General features: G+C 40.9%; 2 protein-coding genes and 1 long non-coding RNA gene across 6 annotated transcripts; 2 read left to right on the plus strand and 1 right to left on the minus strand.

Annotated features, from left to right (window-relative positions):
* The first annotated feature begins 789 nt into the window (after positions 1–789).
* rpn2 (ribophorin II) lies at positions 790–12,652 on the plus strand. Of its 2 annotated transcripts, XM_084927511.1 has the most exons (18): positions 790–893; positions 1,232–1,422; positions 1,523–1,618; positions 1,737–1,912; positions 2,019–2,094; positions 2,583–2,717; positions 2,804–2,980; positions 3,079–3,197; positions 3,430–3,535; positions 7,610–7,701; positions 7,821–7,935; positions 8,144–8,338; positions 8,418–8,504; positions 8,595–8,690; positions 9,160–9,235; positions 10,780–10,909; positions 11,472–11,571; positions 12,062–12,652. In XM_084927511.1, the coding sequence occupies exons 1-17, from the start codon at positions 881–883 to the stop codon at positions 11,521–11,523; spliced, it is 1,932 nt and encodes a 643-aa protein (XP_084783637.1). In that variant the 5' UTR covers positions 790–880; the 3' UTR covers positions 11,524–11,571; positions 12,062–12,652. The 2 variants fall into 2 exon arrangements, with proteins under 2 accessions (XP_084783637.1, XP_084783638.1); XM_084927512.1 differs by lacking the exon at positions 11,472–11,571.
* A 2,491-nt stretch (positions 12,653–15,143) lies between these two features.
* ghrh (growth hormone releasing hormone) lies at positions 15,144–17,717 on the minus strand. The gene is made up of 6 exons (XM_084927514.1): positions 17,611–17,717; positions 17,300–17,387; positions 16,535–16,639; positions 15,594–15,698; positions 15,361–15,486; positions 15,144–15,264 (listed from the first exon to the last, which is right to left on the minus strand). The coding sequence occupies exons 2-6, from the start codon at positions 17,374–17,376 to the stop codon at positions 15,252–15,254; spliced, it is 426 nt and encodes a 141-aa protein (XP_084783640.1). The 5' UTR covers positions 17,377–17,387; positions 17,611–17,717; the 3' UTR covers positions 15,144–15,251.
* Positions 17,718–19,148: 1,431 nt separating this feature from the next.
* On the plus strand, positions 19,149–25,941 carry LOC146386455 (uncharacterized). 3 transcript variants are annotated; one of them, XR_014800219.1, is made up of 6 exons: positions 19,149–19,254; positions 19,343–19,373; positions 19,461–19,561; positions 20,715–20,830; positions 21,326–24,399; positions 25,396–25,941. It is a non-coding gene; the product is annotated as an uncharacterized LOC146386455 (long non-coding RNA). The 3 variants fall into 3 exon arrangements; XR_014800218.1 differs by having other exon boundaries at positions 20,715–24,399; XR_014800220.1 differs by lacking the exon at positions 19,343–19,373 and having other exon boundaries at positions 20,715–24,399.
* Positions 25,942–26,304: the final 363 nt, after the last annotated feature.

A 26,304-nucleotide genomic window follows, 5' to 3' on the forward strand; every position in this document is an offset into this window, starting at 1 on the left:
TTTTGTTTAATCCATTTTCTTAATGCAAGATCTAAATTTCTGAGTAAACAGGAATGTGAAAAAGAACAATTTCCTAAGGCTCTATGTAATCCTGTGAAAAATTCAAAAACAAACTGTTTCCATTGAAAGTATCAGTGTAAGTGGAGTACACTTAATGTACTCACCATCAGCACAAGAAACCACCTCGATAAAAAACAGGTTTTGGCAGTTGACTCACGTGGTGTACTTTAGGGTGACCATATTTTGATTTCCACATAAAAGGGCACTTGGCCCGGTCATGAAGAACTTTAATAATACCGTTTACTTCAAGAAAACTTTAACATTATTAAACGACAAAAACTTCTCTATGCGGTTAATGAATGGTGAAATAAAAAATGTCATATAGGCTTTTACAAGTCAAATGCAAAAAAAGAGCACAATTGGTCACATTAGTGTACTTTTAAAATTAGTTGTAAAATGCTTACAATTTAAATGCGGTTTTTATAAATGAAAAAAAAACAAAAACTAAACAAGTCCGATTTGCAAATACTACTTTACAGTGATATCGGTAGCTGTATAGGTACAAAAATCTAGAAATTTCCTGAAAGCATCCAGAATCCTGTTGCAGTATGGCGACGGCACAGCTGATATTTGCGAACATGATCTAGTTTGCATTCGATGTCATAGAATGTAAATATAGACCATTATTTTATTTACAGTGCGTCTTACATGTATACAAAGTATTTATATATTAAAATAATAATAATAAAAATGATAATTTTAGTGGGCATTTATTTTTAAATGCAACGTGTACACCCGGATATCCCCCTACTGACAGGTCGCGCTCTGAGACACCGGAAGTAATCGTCGCTTTTGGTGACGCTGCATTAGACCTCAAGACATGGACCGGTCTAGTGAGTAGATTCCTTTACAAAACGCCGAATTTAATGTCATTTATGTGCATCTTTGGTTTTATTCATGTCGTGTAAGCTATTGTTGAAATGCTGGTTTTAGCGTTGGTGGAAAAATACCGCTCTGTGCTCGCAGTGTGCCGTTTCCTACTGACGTTAGCTTGCTGGCTCGTAGCTAGACCTGCACGAGCGAGCGTTACATGAATGAATGAATTGTATGTTGAGAAGCTATTATAAAAATGTATTATTCTGTTTATTATATATTTAATTTTGTGTTTATGAATTCACCTTTCGAGCAGCAGCCGGCGTCAGATTACTTAGTCCATGCTGTGTGTCCGCAGGGCTGTTCGGGTTGTTCCTTCTCAGCCTGGCTCTTTCCGGAGCTCAGGCGCTCACACCGTCACATTACCTCTCCCTGTCTGATGTGGCCCGACTGCAGACCCTCCTGAGCCAGCAGTTCACTGACCTGGAGTCCGCATACTACTCAGTTGTAGGTCTGACCAAGCTGGGAGCGACAGTTCCCGATCACGAAGTGAGAAAAACAGTCCTTCATTATTTGCATATGTAATATATGGAATCTAGACTCCCATCGGTCTTCACTATGTGGCTGTTTTGCGTTTGTTTGTTTTTAGGATGTGTGCCAGTTTGTGAAATCTCAGCTTGATTCCACTAGTGTTGATTCACTCTTCTTTGCTGCTGAGATCAGTCGTGCCATTTCAGGATGTGAGGTATAAAAATATTTCATGGTGTCTCTCTGTCTGTTATCTCTTCTTTCTGTTAGAGATAAGTGTAACAGAAATGCATGAATTACATTTGTGTGCATTGTTTTTGTTTTTAACTCTTTAGATCCCTGTATCCAACGAAACCCGCGACCTCCTCCTGGCTGCAGTCAGTGAAGATTCGACCATGACTCAGATTCATCGGGCTGTGACTGCTCTCAGCTCTCTTGGGCTTCCTCTTGCTTCCCAGGAAGTTGTAGGTTCCTTGACAGCCCGGATCAACAAAGAGGATAATGTTATGGCGTAAGTGTTAGATGCTTTTCAGTTGTCATTACCCCAAAAAATACAATAAAAATAAAGAGAGTCTATGCATCTTATTTTACAATAAATGGGTGTTCTCTTTGGACAGCATCACCATGGCTCTGCAAACAGCATCCCAGCTTTCCCAGCAGGCAGAGCTCGGAGGAATACTGGAAGAAATTGAGGTGAACTTTAAAACTACCACCAGATGGTGCTGTCTCACTATTTTTTGACTTATAGCAAGAAATCCTATATCTTCAAAAGGGGGCCCTATTGTATTTACTTATGGTTTTATATTTTTATTCTTTGACCCTAGAAGGATTGCTTTGCATGATGTAAAGCTGCAAATGATCCACATTTGTGTTGCACTAGGCCTTAGGACAGCCTCTTTGTTCAAATGAGGCATTTTAGCTTCCTTCTGATTGGCTTCTTTTTACAATCACAAGGTGTGAACAACAGATGAGCTGAGCAAGTCAGTGATATCCCCTCTCAGTGACAGTAAGGAGTCAGGAGTAAAAAAAACCTCTGAAGTCTGAACTTTTGACTCCGAGGTGTTACTTGTACATATGCTGACCTTGGCTTTGTTTAATAAGAGTATCTATCACTGCAACAATATACACGACAGAAATTAAGGTAAATTCTAACTCCCCTTCTGATGGCTTTTCCCTTCCAGGATCTGACAGCTCGCTTGGATGACCTCGGTGGCCTCTACCTCCAGTTTGAAGAGGGACTCGAAGCAACCGCCATGTTTGTGACCGCTGCTTATTCCCTGTCAGATCACATGGACATGGAGCCTCCTATCAAAGAGGTCTGATATCTGTTTGTGAGGTGCTGTACCAGCTGAAGTTATATCGATTTGGCTTGGTATTGATGGCAAATGTTCTCTTCACACAGGATCAGGTCATCCAGCTGGTGAATTCTATCTTCAGCAAGAAATCCTGGGACTCTCTGGCTGAGGCTTTCAGCGTGGCAAGCGCCGCCGCTGCTCTGTCCGGCAACCGCTTCCACGTACCGGTAGTCGTCACTGCCCAGGGCCCAGCTACTGTTTCCCACAGCCAGCCAACCCTGCAGGTACACATGATGGATCGTGTTCTATCTACAGCCCTCAGTGTGGTTTTTAATCACCTCACAGTCACATCACCCTGTCTCTCTCTCTTTCTGATTCACAGCTCCTTGTCACTGACGTCATGTCTCAACCACTAGACTCAGCCAACGTGGTGGTGGAATCTGCATACGCTGTGGCCTCGAAGACTGCCATTCTCAACCAAGCACCATTCACAATTAATGAGTATGTATAAGAATCCAGATGTATGTTAGCTGTACAGTCGTTTCTCAGGTTCCCCAGAAGTTGAGATTTATCCCCAACGACAGGGTAAACTCCAGTATTAAAGCAGACAGTTGGCTGTAGATTGTGTTTCTAATCCTCTTTACACAATATCCCAACGTACTTTCATTTTACAGTAAATTGTGACTGCAACCCCAGCCGTTATACTGAGTTCTTCTTATTTTCTCCTTTTCAGCGGCGTCTTTGAACTGAACTTCATGTCCAGCCAGCCAGCCAGCGGATATTACCAGTTCACCATTGCAGTGACCGGGGACAGCCGGCTGGTTGCCAATCATGTCGAGGTAAGTTTTTTTTCTTGCTACATTTAGCTGGAATTGGCATGCATAATAATAGTCATTGTTATTTTTCCAATCAGTGGATCTTTATTTAGGTTTACAGTGACCCCTTTTCCCTTTTGTCAGGGGTATATGTAAAATAAATCATTGTAATGACACACGATTAGAACAATAAGAAGTCTTAGTCCCCCCTTAACTAATATGAAATATTTGCCTGAGGCCTGTAGTGTGCACCTAAGGTCACTTTTAATTGCTGCTGTTTTGAAGCAAATATGTGACTCGTTAGTGTTTGCAGAGCAAAGCAACAAGCAAATATGAAAAAGTCAAAAAAAAAAAATTTTCCATTTTTTTTTTCTTTAACTAAAAAGCTTAAAATACAAACAGGTCTCTGTTGGTCACATGTTATGTTACGTTAGGGCAGTGGTTCCCAAAATTGTTTTTGCTAGGCCCCCCTTTGTTTTACAAGAAAAATGTTTGCGCCCTGCGCGCGCACAAACACATCCTCCAACCACACACACCTATATTTTGCTCCATTGCGGTTTATTTCACACCTCAAACATTTAGTAAACAATTAAGCAAATACAAGTAATCTGCAATAAATTACAGGTAATAATAAAATAAACTACCAACTCTTGTACGGTACGTCCACACCTACACGGGTATTTTTGAAAACGCAGCTGTTTCTATGTGCTTGGGCCTTTCGTCCGCACCTAAACGGCGTTTCAAATCACCGAAAACTGAGATTTTTTTAAAACTCCTTTTTTGCGTTTACGTGTGGACGAGGAATACAGAGTTCGTAACGCAACGTCAAAGGGATGTGCTTTGTTTCACGTCACGCTGTGCGCCACGTTATTGTTTACATGAGATGAATTGCAGAATGGCAGATAGTCAGATTAACAGTATTTTGTCTCTATCTTCAGGTTTTACACGCTTACATACACACACAGTTACTGTCCCTCTATTTACAAAGGCAGAGGCATCGCGATGTGATTATTTTACGTGTAGTTGTTTTTTTCCTGTGTAATAATATTCAACATTGCTATCAATAAATTTGTCAAAAAATGCCTCTCTGTGCAAAATGGGTTTAAAAACATAAACAACTGTGGGATACTGTTTGTCTGTGATTTGAACCCAGGGAACAAATCGTGGCAGGATCAGCCTGATGTTATTTGTATCCCGCTGTAACTTTCGTGTATAAAGAGCTAACATCTCCAACATGTCAGGAGTAGTTAGTCATCACAAGAAGTGTTTGTGAACTAAAAATCAAGAATGTGGGATGCTGCTTGTCCGTGATTTGAACAGCCCAGCGCTGCTCCCGACAAAGGGAAAACCAATTCTGCAGGGGAGACCTACCTCGGCACTTGTGCAGGTGAAGCCAAAGGGAAGATTTGCTTCACCATATTTTCTAGTCTTTGGCTTAGAATGAAGTTGGTTTGGAAACATATTCAGCGATGCTTCATCTCCTGCTTTGCGTTTGTGTAGGCGCCCCGTGCTAGCAGTGTCCAAGCCTCTCCCCCCCCCCCCCCCCCCCCCTTTTTGCAATGGCTCTGCGCCCCCCACTTTGGGAAGGTCTGCGTTAGGGCATGCCACGTCTCTTTCTTCATCCTCGTCTTTATATGTAGCCACAAACATCCTCCCAGCTGTTATACTGTTATTCTACCTTGAAAGATGACATTACCCAGAATACCATTCTGTAAATATGAAAGATTTGGAAAGTGTTCATATTTCAAACACTGTTATGTGCTTTGATTTCAGGAAGCTGTTGATTATTAAAGCAAAACTTATGTGAATAGGTGGAGATGTTTGGCCATAATGTACATCTACCATGTTTGGGAAAAACCAAACACGGCACATCAGCACAAACTCTTCATAGCAGCATTGCTGCCACAGAACTTGAACAGTTTACAGTATTTCACAGTCGAATGTGAGGCCGTCTTTCTGGCTGAAAGAGAAAAGAATCAACATGTTGTAAAGGTCCAGTCAAAGTCTAGAACTCAACCTGATCAATATGCTGTTGATCTTAAGAGAGCTGTGCTTAAATGAATGCCTTAATCAAATATAGTCAAACCTCAATGAGCTGAAGCAGTTTTGTAAAGAAGGGTGGGGTCAAAATTCCTCTACAACGACGTGAGAGACGGATAAAGTCGTACACAAAACAGTGACGGTGCTGCTAAAGGTGGTTCTGCTAGCTGTTGAATGGTGGTGTGCTTAGTTTTGAACAGCGCTGCATAGACTGCATAGAAAACTTTCCTTTTAATGAATATACTACAAGTGTAGCTCGAGTTTCAACTTCTTAAACTGTGTCCACACAAAATGATTCCCTTTGAAGCTGACAGCTCATCGCTTGCAGACGTTCCAGGCTCCAGTTGCCTAGGTAACCCTTTAATGCATTTACTACTAGGTCATATCTCAATCGAAAGCATCCTGCACTCGCATTGGTACTCGCTTTCCGCCAACTTTGCATCCCAGTGATTATTTTACTCGATCACTTTCTGTGGGCTCTGGTCGCTACGTGTGGATGCAGCTCTAACTCCTGTAAAATCCACAATAGGCATTTTGGTTTATTGAGTGCTATTTGACTTATTATTGACTTAATATTCATATAATTAAAGAAATTACTGCATGTATGCTGATACATCTGGTGTACTGCCCATCCCACTAACCAGCAGGCTGTTTGTATTAATGACAAAGTGCCTGCTGTTGGGCTTGTGGAAACGGTGGTCCTCTACAGCTTCAGGAGCTTTCTTTCACTGCTGATGTTCAGTTATGGCAGAAATCAGAATAGTTTTGGTCAGTAATGAGTTTGCAATTATTAACAAGAGTGCTCTACAATCTTTATGTATTTCCTAACTTAAAAACATGTTCAAGATTGAACTTTAGCTACAATCTAACTGAAAACCAAATAAATAAAACTTGATCAGGGAGATGTGGTTATATAGACGATCTTGTTTTCTACATAGTTAAAAACAAAAATTAGAAGAACATATTTGTGCAGCTCTTGTTCATTCATATTGAGACATGACAAAGCTGGAGGGTGGGGTATAACAGGATACTGTGCAGTATGTGGGAACAATGGTGCACGTCATCAGACAGTCTCTCCATGGAGACTGTCAGGATATTTCACCTGGTTGTTCACAGGAGAAGTGCCGTAAAATGCTCTGTGTCCAATGGAAAAGGGAACACGAGAGAGAGAGAAGTACAAAATCAGGCTGCTTTCTTGGCTCCTCGCAGCTGGCCAGTCACGACATGAAGTGGATGTGAACCCAGTTACAGAAATCGTTGGACAGACCACTCTAACGTGGTGTGTGTGTGTGTGTGTGTGTGTGTGTGTGTGTGTGTGTGTGTGTGTGTGTGTGTGTGTGTGTGTGTGAAGTACCTGCTGCACCAGTGTTTAAAATTTGTGTTCATTCAAGTCCAGCAGCTTAGAGAAGGAAAGCAGAAGGAAAAACAGGGATCCATCATTTCTTAAATGAATAAAGAAATAATTATGTTAATAAGGTTCTCATCAGCAAATATTTTATTTGCCATGTACTTTGTGAGAAAAAAAATAGTAAAATCATATGTCAGTCCAGCAAACCTCTGATCCAAGGGATGATGGCACCGTCTTGAAGTTGGCACTTGTAGTTCTCATTTTGCTCTTTTGCAGTCTCGGTGTAGTCACGTATGGACCAGCTCTCCGTCTGCTACACATTTTGGTTGGAGTGGCCCTCCAGGGCTGCTGATGCAAGCTTTGGTCCAGCTACTGTGGAGTTGGATTCTGCGATCCTCTCTGGGGAAGCAGCTGAATGCTGTTGAGTTTTTCCACAGTAGCATATTAAACCATATTAAGGAGACATTTGAGCAGTGATTAAACTTTCAAAACAAGAGTAAAGGGATTGTCCACTCCTTTTAGATCAATGACAGATGTGTAGAATGTGATTTGCATCCACCAAGGATAATCTGTTCAGGCTTTAATATACCCAGGCTGCCTGCCCGTGTGCAGGCTGTGTGGGGAACCACTGAATTCTCATTGCATTGTTTGTGCACACACTTTGACTACTGTAGTCATGACTCTACTTTGTACTCTGTCTCCACCTGTAGCTTAAAGTGAAGGTGTCCACAGAGGTGGCTGTGACCAACATGGACCTCTCTGTGGTGGATAAGGACCAGAGCATCGGCACAAAGACCACCAGGTTGGAAATCAAATTTAAAAAGTGGTGCCAGCTTTTGTTGATCCACCGTAAGAGGAAAGTAAAATACTAAATGATTTTCATCTGTTTTTGTCTTTTCTTTTTTGTAAATACACATGCAGGGTGGACTATCCTTCCAAAGCTAAGAGCTCCTTCACAGCAGACAGCCACCAGAACTTTGCCATGTCCTTCCAGCTGGTTGACGTTAACACTGGAGTGGAGCTCACACCTCACCAGGTGTGTAATCAGAGTGTGACAGGAACACATGTCTACAGCAAACTGCTGACAGAACACTTGTTTCTGACTTCGTCTACTTTTATAGTCTCGTTTGTGACCATACGGCCCTCATAGTGAACGTCTAGCAAGAAGACACACTGGTTGTGGCAGGAGGGTGAGCTCAAACCCTCACTTGATGTCAAAAACCTGTTTCTTGTCCATGTTGCAGACCTTTGTACGGCTGCACAATCAGAAAACTGGCCAGGAGGTCGTGTTTGTGGCCGAACCCGACAGCAAGAACCTGTACAAGTTTGAGTTGGACACAGCCGAGCGGAAATCTGAATTCGACTCCATCTCTGGCACCTATTCTCTCTACCTCATCGTTGGAGACGCCACTTTAGAGAATCCCATCCTGTGGAACGTGGTGAGTGTTTGAGGCCTGTTGGCAATAGCGAGTCCTCGCTGACGTAAACACTGCTCACCCACTTTTAATCTTTTGAAAGGCCGACGTCATTCTGAAGTTCGTGGATGAGGAGGCCCCGGCAACAGTTCAACCTAAGACTCTTTATGTACCCAAACCAGAGATTCAGGTACTAGTTATGCTCTCTTAACATCTCATTTACTGGCTGATGATGGAATGAAACCAGCTTGATTTTAACAATCTCCTCATGTTTGTGCAGCATCTGTTCAGGGAACCTGAGAAGAAGCCCTCCACAGTGGTTTCCAACACCTTCACTGCACTCATCCTGTCTCCCTTCCTGCTGCTGCTCATTCTGGTAATAATAATAATATGTTTGTACAAAATGTTTCCCTTTTTTTTTTTTTTCACTCTCCATCTAGCTGTGGTTTCGTATACGTATGGAAGTAATTTGCTATTTAAAGAGACACACCTACAAACAAACCTATTTCATTATCAGTCCAAGCTTTCCCTGGTAGCGCGTCCGCCTGTGCCATTGCTCTGTGCAGTGATCTTTTTTCCCCTCTTGAAAAGCTCTTCAGTACGAAGCCTTCACAGACAGTGAATGAGACTCTAGTCCACTATGACTATAATACTTGTTTTAATTTGAAATCACAAAAGCTATAGTGTATTTTTTTCCCCTGGCATTTTCAGTGATGAATAATAGTCATTGTTGCCGTGGATCAGTTCATTGTGCGTTAGGTGGTAAACAATTTTTTTTGGCTCTTTTGTCCTCTTGCAGAGGACGAAAAATCACATTGTGTTTTATTCCCCTCTCTCCTCTGTAGTGGGTCAAGCTCGGCGCCAACATCTCCAGCTTCAGCTTCTCTCCGAGCACCATCCTGTTCCATCTGGGACACGCAGGTTAGTCTCCGTGTTTGAAATGAAATCTTTGCCACAGACTCGACTTTTTTTCCAGCTTCTCTGTCTGCTGTTTGCCCGCTGTTGTTCTACACGATGAGCGAATTGCTGTAAGAACAGCGCTGACATTATGCAGAATGATTATTCTAAGTATGCATTATTCATGAAATTCCCCAAACACCTCTGTGACATTAAGTCAGTTTTCCATGTGCGGAATTTAGCAGCCAAAAGAAGCAAAAATTTAAACCCAGAAAAGCACGACAACAGGAAATGCAAATTTCTGCTCATTTCCATCATCACTATTGTTATGCAAATTGCTCTCCAAAGTAAACATCTGGTGGGGCTACATCTCCCATGAAGTGTTAAAACCACTGAAATCGAGGGCACTTCATGATGACACAAAAGTGCGACAGGCAATTGTGACAGGAAAACAATGCAGAATTCCAGCGGACTTAGCTCTGTGCGTTTTTATCACCACAGAGTTCAGTGTTCTCGTCACGCCACACAGATCTGATGCTTCACCTGCTGCAGTGCTCTCTTTAAAGGGAGGTTTGTGTTTTAGGCGTAAAACATTTCCTTCGAAGTGCCGTGTCTCCCGATGTCTCTGCGCACACGTGGCAAAACTTTCATGGCTCTGTAACAGTTTGTTAATGTCATTTTTAACGCAACTTAAAACATTTTCGTGGAACATTTGTGCTTTCTTAGCGGCTGCTTCCCGCTTCCCAGAATATAAAGGGAAAAATGTGTGTTCCCCAACCAGTTAGCAAATGTTGGCTGGTTACTGCTGGGTGAAACCAGTTGCAGAGAGTAGTGTTTTTAGAACCAGAATGGGATAGGAAACCTATCTCATGTTAGTGACTGGCAGCAACCTGCCACAACTACTTGCTAACTGGGTCGGGTTCAGTTTTTCTTAGACCAGCAGCTCCCTGGGGATCACTAATCAGTCTCTAGGCTGAGGGACTCTTAGAAGTTTAAATATTTAAATATTGGACTCATTTAGTGTGACCCGTAACAAGTGACTGAGCCCATAAACTCATCAGCAACGTGTTTGCAGATGTCAGGACAGAGCGTGGTTTCTGTAAGCTGAGTAGGATGAGCCATTAGGAAGAAGGCACTTGTTAAATGCTAGTTGAGTTGGCATATTAATTAACCAGCTAATGTGATCCATGATACTAACACATGTAGGCTATAGTGTAAGTTTTAGAGTGAATGATGTGACAGCACAATGGCTACTACAGAGCAACAGGATGGTGGCTGCAGTTCTGTTAATGGCTGTGGCTGGCTGTCAAAACCACAGGAATATTTTTTCAGACAGTGTTAAAACATTCACATGTTTGTACTCAACTGTAATACTTCCAGTAAAAATATTAAAGGTTTTATTCTATAATTATTTCCTTTTGTTACCATGAAGATATATGTCAAATTCAAAGGACTATGGCTCAGTATATCATAGCATTGGAGCATTCTATATGATGTGAAGGAGTGGAGATGGGGAACTTGGCTGGGTGGTCATTAATGTTCAAATCTATTTGGTTGTTTCATTTCAGCCATGCTGGGCCTGATGTATGTCTACTGGACCCACCTGAACATGTTCCAGACTCTGAAGTACCTGGCAATCATCGGCGGTGTAACTTTCCTCGCCGGAAACCGTATGCTGGCCCAGAAAGCAGTGAAGAGGTACGCCTGCCAAATGCGACTGGCACAAATGGCTCCTAGAGAGTCCTTAATGGTAGAGAGAAAGCCTAGCCCTTTTCCAGATAACAAGGACTTCAGTGCTGTGAGGCCTCTAGGTAGTTCTTATCTCCAAACTTGAGGGAAAGTGCCTATTCTATATTCGTAGCTGTTCAGTGGGCCTGCAGAGGCTAATTTCGATATCAGGCTCTCTGCCAGTCGAAGAGCTTGTGCATACTTGGACAAGGAGAGAAGAACAGCAGCAAGATCTAAAGGAGTGAAAGCAGTGATGAGATCAGGGGGCAATTTCTTCACCGTGATTATGTAGAGCTCTTTGAGGGCCAGAGTGAGCAATTTGTCTCTGACTCGAGAGCTCACTTTGTAATTGTCCGCCTTTACCTCTTGATCTCACAACAGCCCATTTAACAACGTAGAAGATTTCAATTAACGATTTCACCAATGTCATTCTCCAACTGAGGACTTTTTTCCTTCTTCCAGGCTAGTTTTTGTCTCGTGAAGCTCTTTCTTTTCTTTAACCCTTCTATCCACACCTCGCTGTGTCTTACAGGATTGCTGCAGAGCAAAGTAGTAGATTGGCAAAGTATAGAAGCCTTCGATAAAGCCTCCCCCATTTGTAACAAATGAGTCGGTTCTGCTTCCAGGCTGAAGTAAGGGCATCCTCACAGACTGCATCCACTGCGCATTTCCATAATGTCTCGCAGCGTGCATGGCTGTGTGGTGCTCATTCTAACTCCGAGTGTTCACATGTACTTGCTGCCACCCCCCCCCCCCTCTGGTTTGCCTCTTCACTCATCCCACCACGATCACTACAACCATAGCCATGCAGCCACTTGGACAGTCCCTCCATTGTGTTGTCTAACACTCGTGGTTCTGGTTGTACCATTACATTTGAGAGATGTGTTTTGTGTCCATGTCCGTGCATCGTCCACGACTTGAGAGATTTTGGTCATGATGGTTGCTCTGTGTTTTTGCCTACTTACACTGTGTTTTGTGGTAGGGTGCACATCAGAATGCATGATCCATGATTTGTCAGTGATCAGGTGCTCAGTGAGAACCCAGAGAGGTTCTCATTCATTCATTCATTCATTCATTGTCATGTCTGTAATAACTAATGCTTGTTTTTGTTTCTCTCCACAGAAATCAGAAAAAATAGGGGCAAGAAAAAAGAAGATGATTGTTTTGTTGTTTCCATCAAAACCTTGTTTTGTTTTTTGTTTGTTTTTTTAAGAGAAAATGGGACGAAAAGTTGAAAACTTCAAAGCATGCAGTTTGTCTGTGTTGCCAAATGGAAGAAATTGAAATATCACGTCTCTGGGAGTCTGGAATAACACTCAGTGCAGAGGACTGTGGAGCTACTGATCATTGCACTTCATCTTCCTGTGAGATTTGTTTTCTTATTGCGAGCTGTTTTTGTTGTTTTTTTTGTTTTGTTTTTTTCTTAAACCTGGGTTTGTCCCCCCCCCCCTCGTTTTTTTTTTTTTTTTTTTTTTTTTTTTTTTTTTTTGGTACATTCCTCTTTTTTGTCCCTCAGCTCACCTCGTAACATTTTTCAACTGTTAATGAACCATATTGGCAGTAATACTGACACATGGAACATTTCTGTGGCTGTTTCCTATTTGATACAGAGTCGATGTCTCTGAGAAAGTCTGTTAATAAGTAAAAAAAAGAGGGCAATTTGAGGATGTTTTTGTAAAGAAGAACAGGAAATAAAGGTGCTGGGGAGGTCAAGTCTCACGTGTTTCTTTCTTTTTCTCATTATAGAGAAGAATATGAGCTCAGTGGTTTTTTTGTGTATGTCAAATTGATTATATATTTATCTCTTATATATTTTATTTTTTTGTCATCACAGTAGGGGAGAAAGAAATGATATTTGCTTGGGTAAAAACATTCTTTGCATTTTGTGAACCGTTAACTTTGGACTAGCTTTATGCATTTTTCCAGCTACAATCTAAAGGTGTCTCCTAAACACATTAGATAAATGATAAATGTACTGGCACTGCCATAGTACTTTCTTAATCAAAGTCACACTGCTGCTTTTAAAAGCTACACCTTTAGTGATCCCACACACTCTGAATGCATCAGAGGCCATTCAGGGTTCAGTATCTCACCTAAGGACTCTAAGGTGCTTGAACTGGAATAGCCAGAGATTGAACTACTAACCCTCTGATTGGTAGATGACCTGCTCTATCTCCTGAGCCACAGCAGCCTTGAATTTATTGCAGGTCTGAGTGGAGGGCGGCTACATGTACTGAATGCAAATGAGCAGATTGTGGGAATAAAAATAAAAAGCATAGCATAGAAAAAAAGTGGAGAGTTTGCTATTTTGTAGTGCAGTCAGAATATAACATATTACTATAGCTTATATAAGATAAAAGATGAATACTTACTTACTTATCTCAAAAAGTTAGGAATTTATTGTGAAAAATGCTTCGTCTGATAAAAATATATCACAGAATAAAATTATTCGTATTTTAAAAAATTCTCTAAGCAAGGAGCTGAAAGAAAATGAAACCAGCAGTGTGGCACTAAAAGTATTTTATAGTTATCTGAAAACTGCTTTACATCTGTATTTAAAAATGGACGCCAGCATTAAGTGAAGTAGCTGTCATCATTTTGTGATGTTTCCAGTAAGTCTTGTAATCATTGATGCAGAGAAAATGACCTGAGGGAGATTTATTGTCCTTTACATAGAAGGCATCAGTGTGTTCACAAAGAGCCACACATGTTTGGCTCTTCTCCTGCACACAGTGGAGCAGGCTGGAGGAAGCATTAGGAACAGAGAGCAACTTTTAGCCTAAACATTAATCACTCATAGAAATCACATCAAAAGCTCGTCACTTGGACTCACTTGGGTTGTGGATAACACCCCCATTAATTCAAAGTCAGATCAAATGACAGGTTGCGAAGATTATTAATCCATAGAACGGATTCATGGATGATTCAAATGTCGGGTACTGGTGTTTGTGCATTATGGATCAATGGCAGAGCTTAATGAGAGTTCTAAATGGAGCAGAGCTGTTATTAAGACAATGTTAGAAGCAGCACTTGTGCTGCCACGAGTCCAGCCGCCTGCTGGGGTTTGTTCCTCAGTTGTGCAGACAGTACCGTGATTACACTCCCCGCTATTGTACACACATGTGTGTCCCTTAAAGCAGCGGTCCCCAACCTTTTTTGCGCCACGGACCGGTTTATGCCCGACAATATTTTCACGGACCGGCCTTTAAGGTGTCGCAGATAAATACAACAAAATAAAACTAGTACCAGTACCGAAAAAAAGAAAATTTATTCATAACACACGTGAAAAGACCCAGGAAAACCGAGTAAACTATAAAAACGATAACAAAATAACGCTGAAAACCGATAAAAACCCTGAAAACTATACATTTCACACCTGAGCCTCAACTCTCGCGACCCGGTACCAAACGACTCACGGACCGGTACCGGTCCGAGGCCCGGGGGTTGGGGACCGCTGCCTTAAAGGGATATTTTTTAATCAGTCTTCACACAAGATAAAAACAGTTCACCTTCCCAGAGTTAAGGTGCTCCATGGTACCTATGGAGGAATCTTTGAAGGTGTTTCACACTCGGTGGAGTTGTGTAGTCTATAAAGCGTGCCCATGATGGCCACAGTAGACAATTACAGGCTAATGGTAATGCCAGCACATACTGTAGTGTAGCAGGTACAGAACACAGCAGAAAGACATCCAGTTAATCTGCAGTGTTTGAAGAGTCGCATTAGGCAGCAAAAACTACTAGTTGCATGTGACTACAGCAAGACTTCTTTTTAAACTCATAAAATATATTATTGCTTCAAATATGTACTTCATTTCCATACAAGCTTTCTAAATATCACATCTTTTGTCTCGTGAAACATCTTGAAATGTTAAAGAAAAGGTGCAGATGTACAGTAACATCAACACGCACGGCCATTTAACAGCCATCAAGGCCGCATCTGTTAATCATAGCAGGAAACCTGTAACACAGAGTTGGCATTTATAATGCAGACATGGCCCTGAAGACACATTCTTGAGACAATCCTCACATAAGATACACGTTTCACAAAGATACACAATCAGAAAGCCATTAAAGGGTTTTTTAATGAAATCTGGTCACACAGTTTGATTTGGGTGTTTGAATAACCCAACCCCCCCTCGCCCACACACACACGCACACACACATACACATATATACACACACAATGATAAGCTAGGCTGTAGGATTTCCTCACAACTTTTAATGTGAATATATAAGACGATTTCTTTTCTTTAAAGGACACCCTCAAACAAATAAAAGATGGTTAAAAAATGTGATGATAAAGATTTCCTCCTCAACTCAGCAGTCTGTAAAGAGAAAAGATTCAGTTTAGTGAATCTGCAGCTGTGGGAAAAGTCAAATTCTGAATGTTTAGGCTTTTTAAAGATTGGAGACGTGTATACCTGTGTCTCAGGACATTCCCGTGCACCCCCCTGTATCTCTGATTTCTCTGGATGGCTGTGAGGTCTTCCTTGTATGTCCCCTCATAGATATCTGACTGACGTTTCATGTAGCTCTCACTTCCGTCCCTGGGGGGAAAAAACAAACAAACCCCACAATAATTCCTCTTTCACTGGCTATTTGTACTGGTAACCCACACACATTGGAGCGATTTCATTCCACTTGTGTTACCTACCCCAGCCGTTTGCCCATGATTGTCTGAAGGAACTTTCTGGCAGAGATTTGGCCCAGGACTTTCCTGTAGCTGTTTGTAAAGATGGCATCAGCGTGGCGCCCTAAGCTGGAATCAGAAATGGGGACAGTTTGCATCAGTTCAGTCAGTGTAAGCAGAAAATAAAGTAAACTGCAGTACAGCGGCAGGATTTATCTGGGAGCTGGCCAGCGGTCGATTTACAATTTGCTCACATCTTTTTATGCATCCACACTAAAGGAACAAAGGAAGTTCGAAGTATTAAGACACATTTAGCAAAAATTTATAATACGGCCTGCAACTAAAGGTGTAATTACCCTGTAATCAAATGGAATTTCAACATATTTGCTTTGAAATTACAATGTAGTCATGGTTACCTATAAATATTTAAAGGTAAGTACACCAAAATAAGAAAGTAACAAGTGAAGTTTTTACAGGAAACAAAGAAATATACTGTAATGACAAGTGCATGTTCACTGCACAATCAATTTTAAGTAATGTGCAATGAAATCATAATATTGTAGAAAAACAATATTTCCCCATCTTACATTAGAAATATGTTATATTTGCAGCACGGGCTGTATTATGGGGTGGATCGATCTTAGCCACATTTCATAATTAATTCATAAATGAAAACTTTGTGCACTATTTTAATAAAATGTAGCTCCATATCTAAAAGGCTATAGGTCAAAATATAAAGATTTAGGTCCAGCATAGACTATCTGTAGTCCAATGTTTGCTTGTATTGTATTCAGCTGTGTGTATTTTTTTTTTTGACATATCTTTGAAAACGATGTACCTTCTAATAAATCAAGAATCCCCATTAAAAAACTGTGTAAATGATCCACTTTGACTGGGACGTTTCATTAGCTGAGCCTTTGAGCCATATTTTACATCAGCCACTCAGACCATATTAACATACGGACCGCAACTCTGCTGGCTCCCTGGGAGATCGTGCGTCTTCCTCCTGCTGCTCTGCTGGATTCTTTAGTGAAGATGTCATCAGGATAGATGTATCCCTCTGGCCGAACCTGAGAAACATCCCCATGAACTATATGAATGCAGAACATCTTAAATGCCATTATTCAAACATAGCCCTTTATCTAGCAAGAACAATAATTTCATAGTAGTGCAGAGTCTTTGTAAAGACGACAGATTTAAAAGAAAAGAAAATATCATCAGTCTGCAAAATGCTTTAGCGCGTGAAAAATGACATCTGCAGCTTTGGTACACGACACTGTGACGATGATGCCTCGTAAACGTAACGCGGTGACTAATCCAGACTTCTTGACCCTTTTTAGCAGAAGTACAGAGGACACAGCTATGACATGTCAACTGTTAGATGAGCTTCGACACAACCATTTTTCTAATCCTGACAGAAATCAAATATGTTATATTTAATGTTTAATTCAGATTTTGAATATTAAGAAAATTTTCTATGTCACTTGGTAAGGCTTCTAAACATTTCAGCTAAATGATGCATATATAGTGCATATTGGTGTGATTTGCCATGAGTTTACAAAAAATGTTCCCTTTGTGTAATCATCCAATGCTGTCATTGATCGGCATTCCCAAAGCTGAACGGCTGAACTAAGCAAAGGGTTTACGTAACTTTCAAAATATGCCTAAACCTCAGTAAAAATGGAAATGAACAACACCTAATGAATTTGAGTGATTTTGTCAGGACTTACCTAATGGATGGGTAGAGTGGGGAGCCTGACAAAGTCATGATCAGGCAGCAAAGCAGCAGTGCAGCTTTCTCCATCATCACAGCTAGTCCTGGAGAAGAGTGGATAGCCAGAACAAATGACAGGAGTAGAAATTACATTAGAAAAAACGCTGAAACCACAGTTTCCCAGACCAGCCTCATCGCTCTGCACAAGGAACTGAAGTTGAGGCAGGCAGAGATGTATAACGTTACAGGAAATATCATGATTTTAAGAATAAATAATACATTTATACAAACATGGATATCAAATTCAGAGTGTTTTTTCTAAGTTACCTTGATTTTTTTTTTTCTTGGTAAGAATCCTGAGTGCCTCTGCAGTTTTATTCCGCACCTTTCACTCTCATGATGTCTCACTTCCAGGAAAGAACGAACAAAAGAAAACACTGGAACAGCACTGTTTCTCATCCCAGAGTTCATGCTCACTTTATACTGAACCTGTGGCTCCAGTCACGCCTACATCACACATGATTCTCTCTCTCTCTGTCTGTGTGTGCGTCCGGGATGCGGATTGGGGGCATATTCACTTAATCATATGAGAAGTTGCTTTCTCTCATCACCGTTTGTTCTTCTTCTTTAAAAAACAGAAACTTTATTTAAAAGCATCTGTCTAAAACTGTTTTGGCTGGATTTCATATTTACATGATAAGTATGAACAATGTTTTGTTCTCATGGCCTGATATTAATACTTTACGTCGGTATGCAACAACATTTTTATAAGATCAAGACCTCGATTAATGTAAATAATAAAACAAGCAAACGAATAAACAAACAAAAACCATTAACGTTTTTTTTTCATGCGCCACTCTCATCTCGACCTCAGCTGAGTTTTGGACAATAACCTAACGACATAAATCCGTGTCTCACCATCAATAACCCGATTCTGTAAATGTTAAAGTTCCCTTCAAAGCTTTGTCGCACATACGGAACCATAGTTTAGAATAAGGAGATTATGACGACGGACCGTGAAGATGGACGTACAGTGACATTTTTGTCTAACGGACATTACGGACTTCTCGAGGATTGTAGTCTGACATTTAATTACCTTATTAACACACCGGATAAGCGCCTGAATTGACTTAAAGATAAAAACTATTTACCTCTTTTCGAGCTTCCTCTATGTTTGAAACAAACTTACTAGTATGTAGCAACACTTCACAAGAGTGAAACGTTTTTCCGGGTTTCATTAGCGTCAGGTGCTTGAAACAGGGAGTGACTCCTCTTGATACTAAGACATCTTTGGCTCCACATGATATCTGTACCTGAATGACAATTCACTCGAGGTAGTTAGCACTCGTGCTGTATCTTACTGAGTAAAAAGGGACTTTTGACACTATGTTAGTTTTTAGGTTGCGGCAAAAGTAGCTAACTAAAATACATAGTCGCTCATTTCCAGATACACCCGATAGGGAATTACGAAGCCTTTGCTCTTGTGGTTAGCTAAGCATGGAGTACCTCAAGACTTTAAAACCCATATTTACAGTAACCCAACACTGGCCACCTCTCAGCCGCATCCAGGCTAGATACTGTTCTAAACTGGCTAGCGCTGTTGACACTGAGAGAAAAGAAGAAGACTGTAGACAAGTTCAAGAGTCGGCTATCATCTGGTCCAAGTTTTCAGGATTTCGTTAAAGGGCTTCCAGCTAACAGGAGCCGTGCTGCAGATGAAGAACCCTCAGAAAAGCATGACTATCTCTCTGAAGGCTTGTTGATGGGAAACTCAAGGAAAGGTCGGTGAAAGCCATTTGTTTACTTAGCTTTGAATGCTTGTGGTGATGCTAAAGGGGTTCTTCAGCTTATTGGCTTATTGTTGCAGTTTATTTTGAAACCTATGGATGTCAAATGAATGTGAATGACACAGAGATAGCCTGGTCCATACTGCAGAAGAAGGGCTATCAGCGCACAGCTCATCTAAGCGAGGTACAGCTGACTTCTGGTTTTATTTTATGAATCTAGCAGAAGTAATTTTAATGCAGTTTGTTTAAGATGTGCGTGTACTTGCATGCAGATGTTGTTCTTCTGGTAACGTGCTCTGTAAGGTAGGAGCAAAGATCAAACTCATGAAAAGTTTTGAAATCTAGTGCTAGGTGATGGCAGTTTTGCAACCTAATCTCTTTTCTTAACAGAGAAAAGGCTGAGCAAACAGTATGGAATAGACTGCAACAACTAACAGCTATGAAGAGGAAACGATTAAAGACCCACACACCAATGAAAATTGGAATTTTAGGTGAGTAAGCTCTCATGCACTCAGATGATGGAGGTCACATTAAGGGTACGTTCATGGGTGTGTTTGTCTCAGGCTGCATGGCGGAGAGGCTGAAGATGGAACTTCTGGAGCGAGAGAAGCTCGTAGATGTCCTCGCCTCTTGGCTGTATCTGAATCAGAATCAGAATACTTTATTAATCCCGAAGGAAATTATGGGTTACAGCAGGCAGCACACTAATGTCGCATGCGCGCTTACAAAGGAACCTTCTGACCGAACTTTACACAAACATCACATTGGGAAGACATGTCAGAGAGGTAGGCTGATAGGAAAAAACAACGTAATACATATCATGAGGTGAGAGGAGGAGAAAAAAAACTCCACTCAGACTGAGCTCCTAATGGGAGAACAGTTTGAGAACAGAAAAAAAAAACACCCCAGCACAAAAAGCACATGACTGTCAATACACCATAGAAACACAAGACAAGCAACAGGGGTGGGTAAGGGTAAGAGAGAGCCGGTGTGGACAGCGCATCCGGTCCTGCAGCATGTCTGCGCTGGTCCAGTCGACCCGCCATCTGCACCAGGAGGGAAGCATCGCAGGCGTTTGGAAAGGGAGGGGGGATGAGTGTGTATCAGTGTGTGTGTGTGTGTGTGTCCAGAGTTCAGCAGAGACAGTGTCCTTCGCCCTGCCAGGCTAAGTAAACAGTCCTCCAGCCAACCCAGGTGGCCTTGCGTAGGATAGGAAGAAACAGTCTATGTTAGTTGGCCATAGGTGTGCGTGGTTGTCTCTCTAATAAACCTCCGACAGACTGGCGACCTGTCCAGGGTGTACTTTTGCCCTATGACAGCTGGAATAGACCTTGAATGGAATAAGTGGGAGAAAATGAATGATGTTTATGAACTGTAGTTAATATAGTCAGACGATAAGTTACCGAGCAACAGGCCACAAGTCTTGGTCCAGAAGCATATTCAGATTTAAAAAATAAAATGTTAGCACCGACGTTTGAAGCAGTATACTGTCAGTAAGACTGGAGCAACTGCACACAGCTGGAAACAAATAAGTACAGTAGCTAAGTAACATGTTGTTATTGCATCCATTCAGCCATGTATAATTAGTACATCTACATATACATGATTTCTAATGTGGTCCGTGCTGTATGTTGTATGTTGTAGCACAGTGAAATGTCTGACACTGACCATGTCCCAGTACCTGAGAACCCTGGTATGGAGGGGGAGAACGCACCTCTTTGCTGTATTTGTCAGAAACCAGACATCAACTGCTTCATGATGTAAGTATATATCAGTTTTATATTTGCAGTACATGCAATAGGGCTGGGCGCTAGCTTCAAAATTGATATCAGAGATTTTCTTTTTAATGGAAATCTTCTCCACTTTGTGGGGATAGGTTAATTGAAAAATCTAAATTGCCCATAGGTGTGAAGGTGGGAGTGAATGTGAGTGCGAATGGTTGTCTGTCCCTGTGTGTTAGCCCTGTGACAGACTGGCGACCTGTCCAGGGTGTACCCCGCCTCTCGCCCTATGACAGCTGGGATAGGCTCCAGCACCCCCCGCGACCCTGAAAAAGGATAAGCGGAAGTGGATGAATGGATGGAAATCTTCTGTTTCAAGAAAACTGGCAATAATGAACAATACGGTAACATTTTATTGATGCTTGCAGTTTTGAGGCAGCAGTATTTGTAAGTGTAACTAAATTCCAGGCATTTTCCATCCTTCTTTTCCTATCTGCTTTTTTTGTAACTGATGACACATTTCCTAATTTTCAGTGTGAAACAAGGTGCCAGCAGCAGCATTACAGTGACCCAGCATAAATCAAATGTAAGCACAAACGTAGCCAAGGTAGTGTTTTTTCTGGAAATTTTAAGTGAAAGGATAAAGTAACTGCTTACCACTTTAGTTTAACAATGATTAATGAAATGTAACCGTGTAACTCATCAGCAGTCTGCACAGTAGGGCTGTTCGATATAACGATATATATCGGATGACGATATAAAAACGTCTATCGTTTCATTTTACGCTATCGTTTGTTTCGTGGTGTCGCAAAATAAACTGTTTACGGCAATATTTTTTCATTATTTTGATGGTAACTGTAGTGACTTATATTAATTTCTTAAAGTTCTCTCTTTCTCTTATATTTAATATAACCACACTACGGACGGACAAGCGACTGTTTTTATGCGTTGTCGTTAGCAACAACGGCGGTAAAACCATCGCTTGTCCGCCTGTTTATTTTCCACATAAACCTTTCAGAATAAAGCTCAAGATCCTGTTGAGACTTTTCGAAATAAACTGAATTACGTGAAAGAGTATGCAGAGTGTTTACGGATGAGAAGCAAAAAAGAGCCGTCAGGTGCTAAAAAATAAACCTTAGACTCAAACGTTAGAACAGGCTTTTCCCCGCAGCACGCCGTGTAATAAATACTCACAAAGAAAACGGCGGCCGTTACAACTTATGTCTAAAAATGTATCGTTTCATGCATCGGTTAAAACACTCGACTCCAGGCACACCACGCCCAGCTGGAAACACTTCACGCAAGTCGAGCTGCAGGAGATTCACAGAACTTTCAGAAAATGTAAAAATTTTGTGATTTATATCCTTATCGGACGATAGATGTCTTATATCGGGATATGAGATTTTGGTCATATCGCACAGCCCTACTGCACAGTATGGTCACATATTAAAACTGAAGAATATTTTGTACTTGTAGTGTTTCATCATGGGTCCAGTTTTTACCCAGGTGCTTAAAGCCCTTCTTTACCCTCATGTAACACCAACAGTCATTTCCAACCACTGTTTCCTGTTCCTGTCACTCAAACAAACAGACGACAAACATCTTCTATAAACTGGAATCATTTCAGTTTATCGGATTAGAAAACATCTAATCTAGCGTTGATATTACACTGCTGTTTAGTGTCTGGCTAATCTCAGTGTCACCAAAATATCTGCCCTACATGTCAAACAATGAGAGAACTTGAAACAGTAACATCACCTAGCAGCTTATTTTAATTAGTGCTAACGTTTTGTTTGCTGGCTAACATTGCTATTATTATACCATACCATACCACCTTTATTTATAAAGCACTTTAACGTAAAACCAGAGTTCACAAAGTGCTGTACATGCTAATAGCATAAGTAAAGAAAATTAAAATGAGATAAAATAAGATAAAATAAATAACTAAAAAACTAAAATAAATTGAAACATGTTAAAACAAATTGAGTCAACCCCTCTAATCGATGCCAAAGGCTTCAGCGAATAAATATGTTTTAAGAAGACTTTTAAATTCAGAAAGAGAAGAGGCCTGCCTAACATGCAAGGGTAGATCATTCCACAACTTTGGAGCAACTACAGCAAAAGCACGATCACCTTTAAATTTATACTTAGTTTTCGGTACCTTAAGGAGCTGCTGATTGGCGGACCTAAGGGAACGGGCAGGTGTATATGGTTGTAGTAGCTCCGAGAGGTAGGGGGGGGGCCAGGCCATTAAGAGATTTAAAAGCAAATAAGAGAATTTTAAAAACAATCCTAAAATGTACAGGTAGCCAGTGGAGTGAAATTAAAATTGGGGTAATGTGCTCAGACTTTTTTGTTCCAGTTAAAAGACGTGCTGCAGCATTTTGCACAACCTGCAGGCGCCTAATGGACGCATCACTAACCCCAAAATAAAGTGCGTTACAATAATCCAGCCTAGAAGTAACAAAGGCATGGATTACTGTCTCAAAATGCTGTTTAGATAAGATAGGCTTTATTTTGGCTAATTCCCTCAAATGAAAAAAAGCTAGCTCTTACAACAGCTCTGACCTGGCTTTCAAGTTTAAGATTTGCCTCTATTTTAACTCCCAGATTAGTGATGACTGGTTTAACATACTGTGCCAGCGAACCAAGATCTATAATAGTGGCCTCAGAAGCGCCACCAAAAACCATCACTTCTGTTTTCTGTTCATTATAATGTAAAAAGTTTAAAGCCATCCAGGCCCTTATTTCATCAAGGCATCTGAGCAGCGGGTCTACTGAGAAGCCATTTATCTTTTTAAGTGGGAAATAAATCTGGGAGTCATCGGCATAGCAGTGGAAAGAAATCCCATGTTTCCTGAAAATAGACCCAAGGGGTAGGAGATATAGAGAGAAAAGAAGCGGGCCTAAAACTGAACCCTGTGGGACCCCACATTGAAGAGAAGCAGCAGAGGATACAAACTCCCCGAGTTTCACAGAGAAAGTTCGCTCTGCCAAATAGGATCTGAACCACTGCAGTGCGGTACTCCTAATACCCACCAACTGCTCTAAACGGGAAATTAAAATATTATGATCCACTGTATCAAAAGCAGCAGTTAAATCTAACAGCAAGATAATAACACAGTCACCTGAGTCATTTGCCAAAAACACATCATTAAAAACTCTTAAAAGGGCAGATTCGGTACTATGTAAAGCTTTAAAACCAGATTGGAAAACTTCTAAAATACCGTGTTCTTCTAGGAAGGACATTAATTGCTTGTAAACTACCTTTTCAAGAATCTTTGAGATAAAAGGCAGTTTGGAAATAGGTCTGTAATTTGCAATAATACCAGGATCAAGAGCAGGTTTCTTGAGTAGAGGCTGAATCACTGCATGTTTGAGATTGACAGGTACAACACCAGAGGACAGACTACTATTTACAATGGATTGTACAGCTGATGCTATAGTGAGAAAAACCTCTTTGAAAAATCGAGGAGGGAGAGCATCATAAGGGGAACCTGAGGGCTTCATGTGAGCAACCAACTCCTGCAGGCAGAGCAAGGAAACTGGCTCGAACCTGTCAAAGACAGCACATATAGTCAAAAACCAGACATCAACTGCTTCATGATGTAAGTATATATCAGTTTTATATTTGCAGTACGCGCAGTAGGGGTGGGCGCTAGCTTCAGCAATGTTATCAGAGATTTTTTTTTAAAATGAAGATCTTCTATTTCGAGAAAACTACCAATAAGGATATATGCACAGATATAGAAAACAATACTGTAACATTTTATTGATGCTTGCAGTTTGGAGGCAGCAGTATTTGCAAGTGTAACTAAATTCCAGGCATTTTCCATCCTTCTTTTCCTATCAGCTTTTTTCTAATTGTCAGTGTGAACCAAGGTGTCAGCAGCAGCATTATAGTGCAAAAGTAGTGACCCAGCATAGATCAAATGTAAGCACAAAAGTAGCCAAGGTAGTGTTTTTCCTGGAAATTTTAAGTGAAAGGATAAAGTAACTGCTTACCACTTTAGTTTAACAATGATTAATGAAATGTAACCGTGTAACTCATCAGCAGTCTGCACAGTATGGTCACATATTAAAACTGAAGAATATGTTGTACTTGTTGTAGTGTTTCATCATGGGTCCAGTTTTTACCCAGGTGCTTAAAGCCCTTCTTTACCCTCATGTAACACCAACAGTAATTTCCAACCACTATTTCCTGTTCCTGTCAGTCAAACAAACAGACGACAAACATCTTCTATAAACAGGAATAATGTCACTTTATCGGATTAGAAAACATCTAATCTAGCGTTGATATTACACTGCTGTTTAGTGTCTGGCTAATCTCAGTGTCACCAAAATATCTGCCCTACATGTCAAACAATGAGAGAACTTGAAACAGTAACATCACCTAGCAGCTTATTTTAATTAGTGCTAACGTTTTGTTTGCTGGCTAACATTGCTATTATTATAGTCACAGTTAATTGACTTTGAATAGCTTTATTTCAAAAGTAATTTTACAATTTCACAGCCATTTAGCTGTGTTAACTGTACATGCTGTTGGTCATAAGGCATGCATGGATCATTTTTATAATCAGCCTCTTATCTTTTGTCCACCACAGGCTTTGCCATGATAAATTGGTCAGTTGACAACCAGGAGCCGTACACCTTAACCTCAGAGGCCAGGACATCCAGGGGCAGTGTGAACACGCACTTGTTTAAATGGGACGCAAGACGGACTATAGAGGGCCACCCCCTTGCCAGACAACCAAGTGCTGTCCCTGTCCACGGCCAGTGTGAGAAGGACTCTCACTAAAGTCAACCCACACAAAGCTGCTGGACCAGACAATATACCTGGACGCGTGCTCGGAGCCCGTGCTGACCAGCTGACTGATGTCCTAGCGGGCATCTTTAACATCTCCCTGAGTCAAGCTGTTGTGCCACAGTGCTTTAAAACCACCACCATCATACCTGTCCCCAGACCTTCCCAAAGCCTAATTCCACAATGATTGCCTGAGCCTATTCTTGTTAAATGATGAAAAACTCAAAGGCACGTTTGGGCAGTGGATCTGTGTGAAATCAGCAGCTTGCAAAACTAAATCAAAATGTGTGCTATTGATTCTAAAAATAGAAATCACAATAAAGTTCAACATTTACGAAAACCGCCATTCAGTCATCTGAGAATCTTTACTCATGAAATTATAACGGTTAGATGAATTTATATGCAGTGATTTACTGATCAATGATAAAAGGGGAGATTTATGCAATAACGAAGACTGTCATGAAAAGTATTTGGCATCTGATCTCCTGTAACCTGCGGAGCTAAGCTGTTTTACCAGCTCTGCTCTCTGATTTTTCTTTTTTCTTTTATGAAAAAACACAAGTTGTCAAAGTTATTTGTTTGCAAATGTATTTCAGAAATATCGACATACTTTTTTTAATCAGCAGAAACTTTATGTCAGTAGTGCACAAACCTGCACTGATCTGACCTCATTTCTTCCTCATCCTGATTCCTGACCTGGGAAGGGAGA

This window comes from Perissodus microlepis, chromosome 5 (assembly GCF_051167445.1).
Source record: "Perissodus microlepis isolate ML-2025 ecotype Zambia chromosome 5, ASM5116744v1, whole genome shotgun sequence".
NCBI classification, from domain to species: Eukaryota; Metazoa; Chordata; class Actinopteri; order Cichliformes; family Cichlidae; genus Perissodus; species Perissodus microlepis.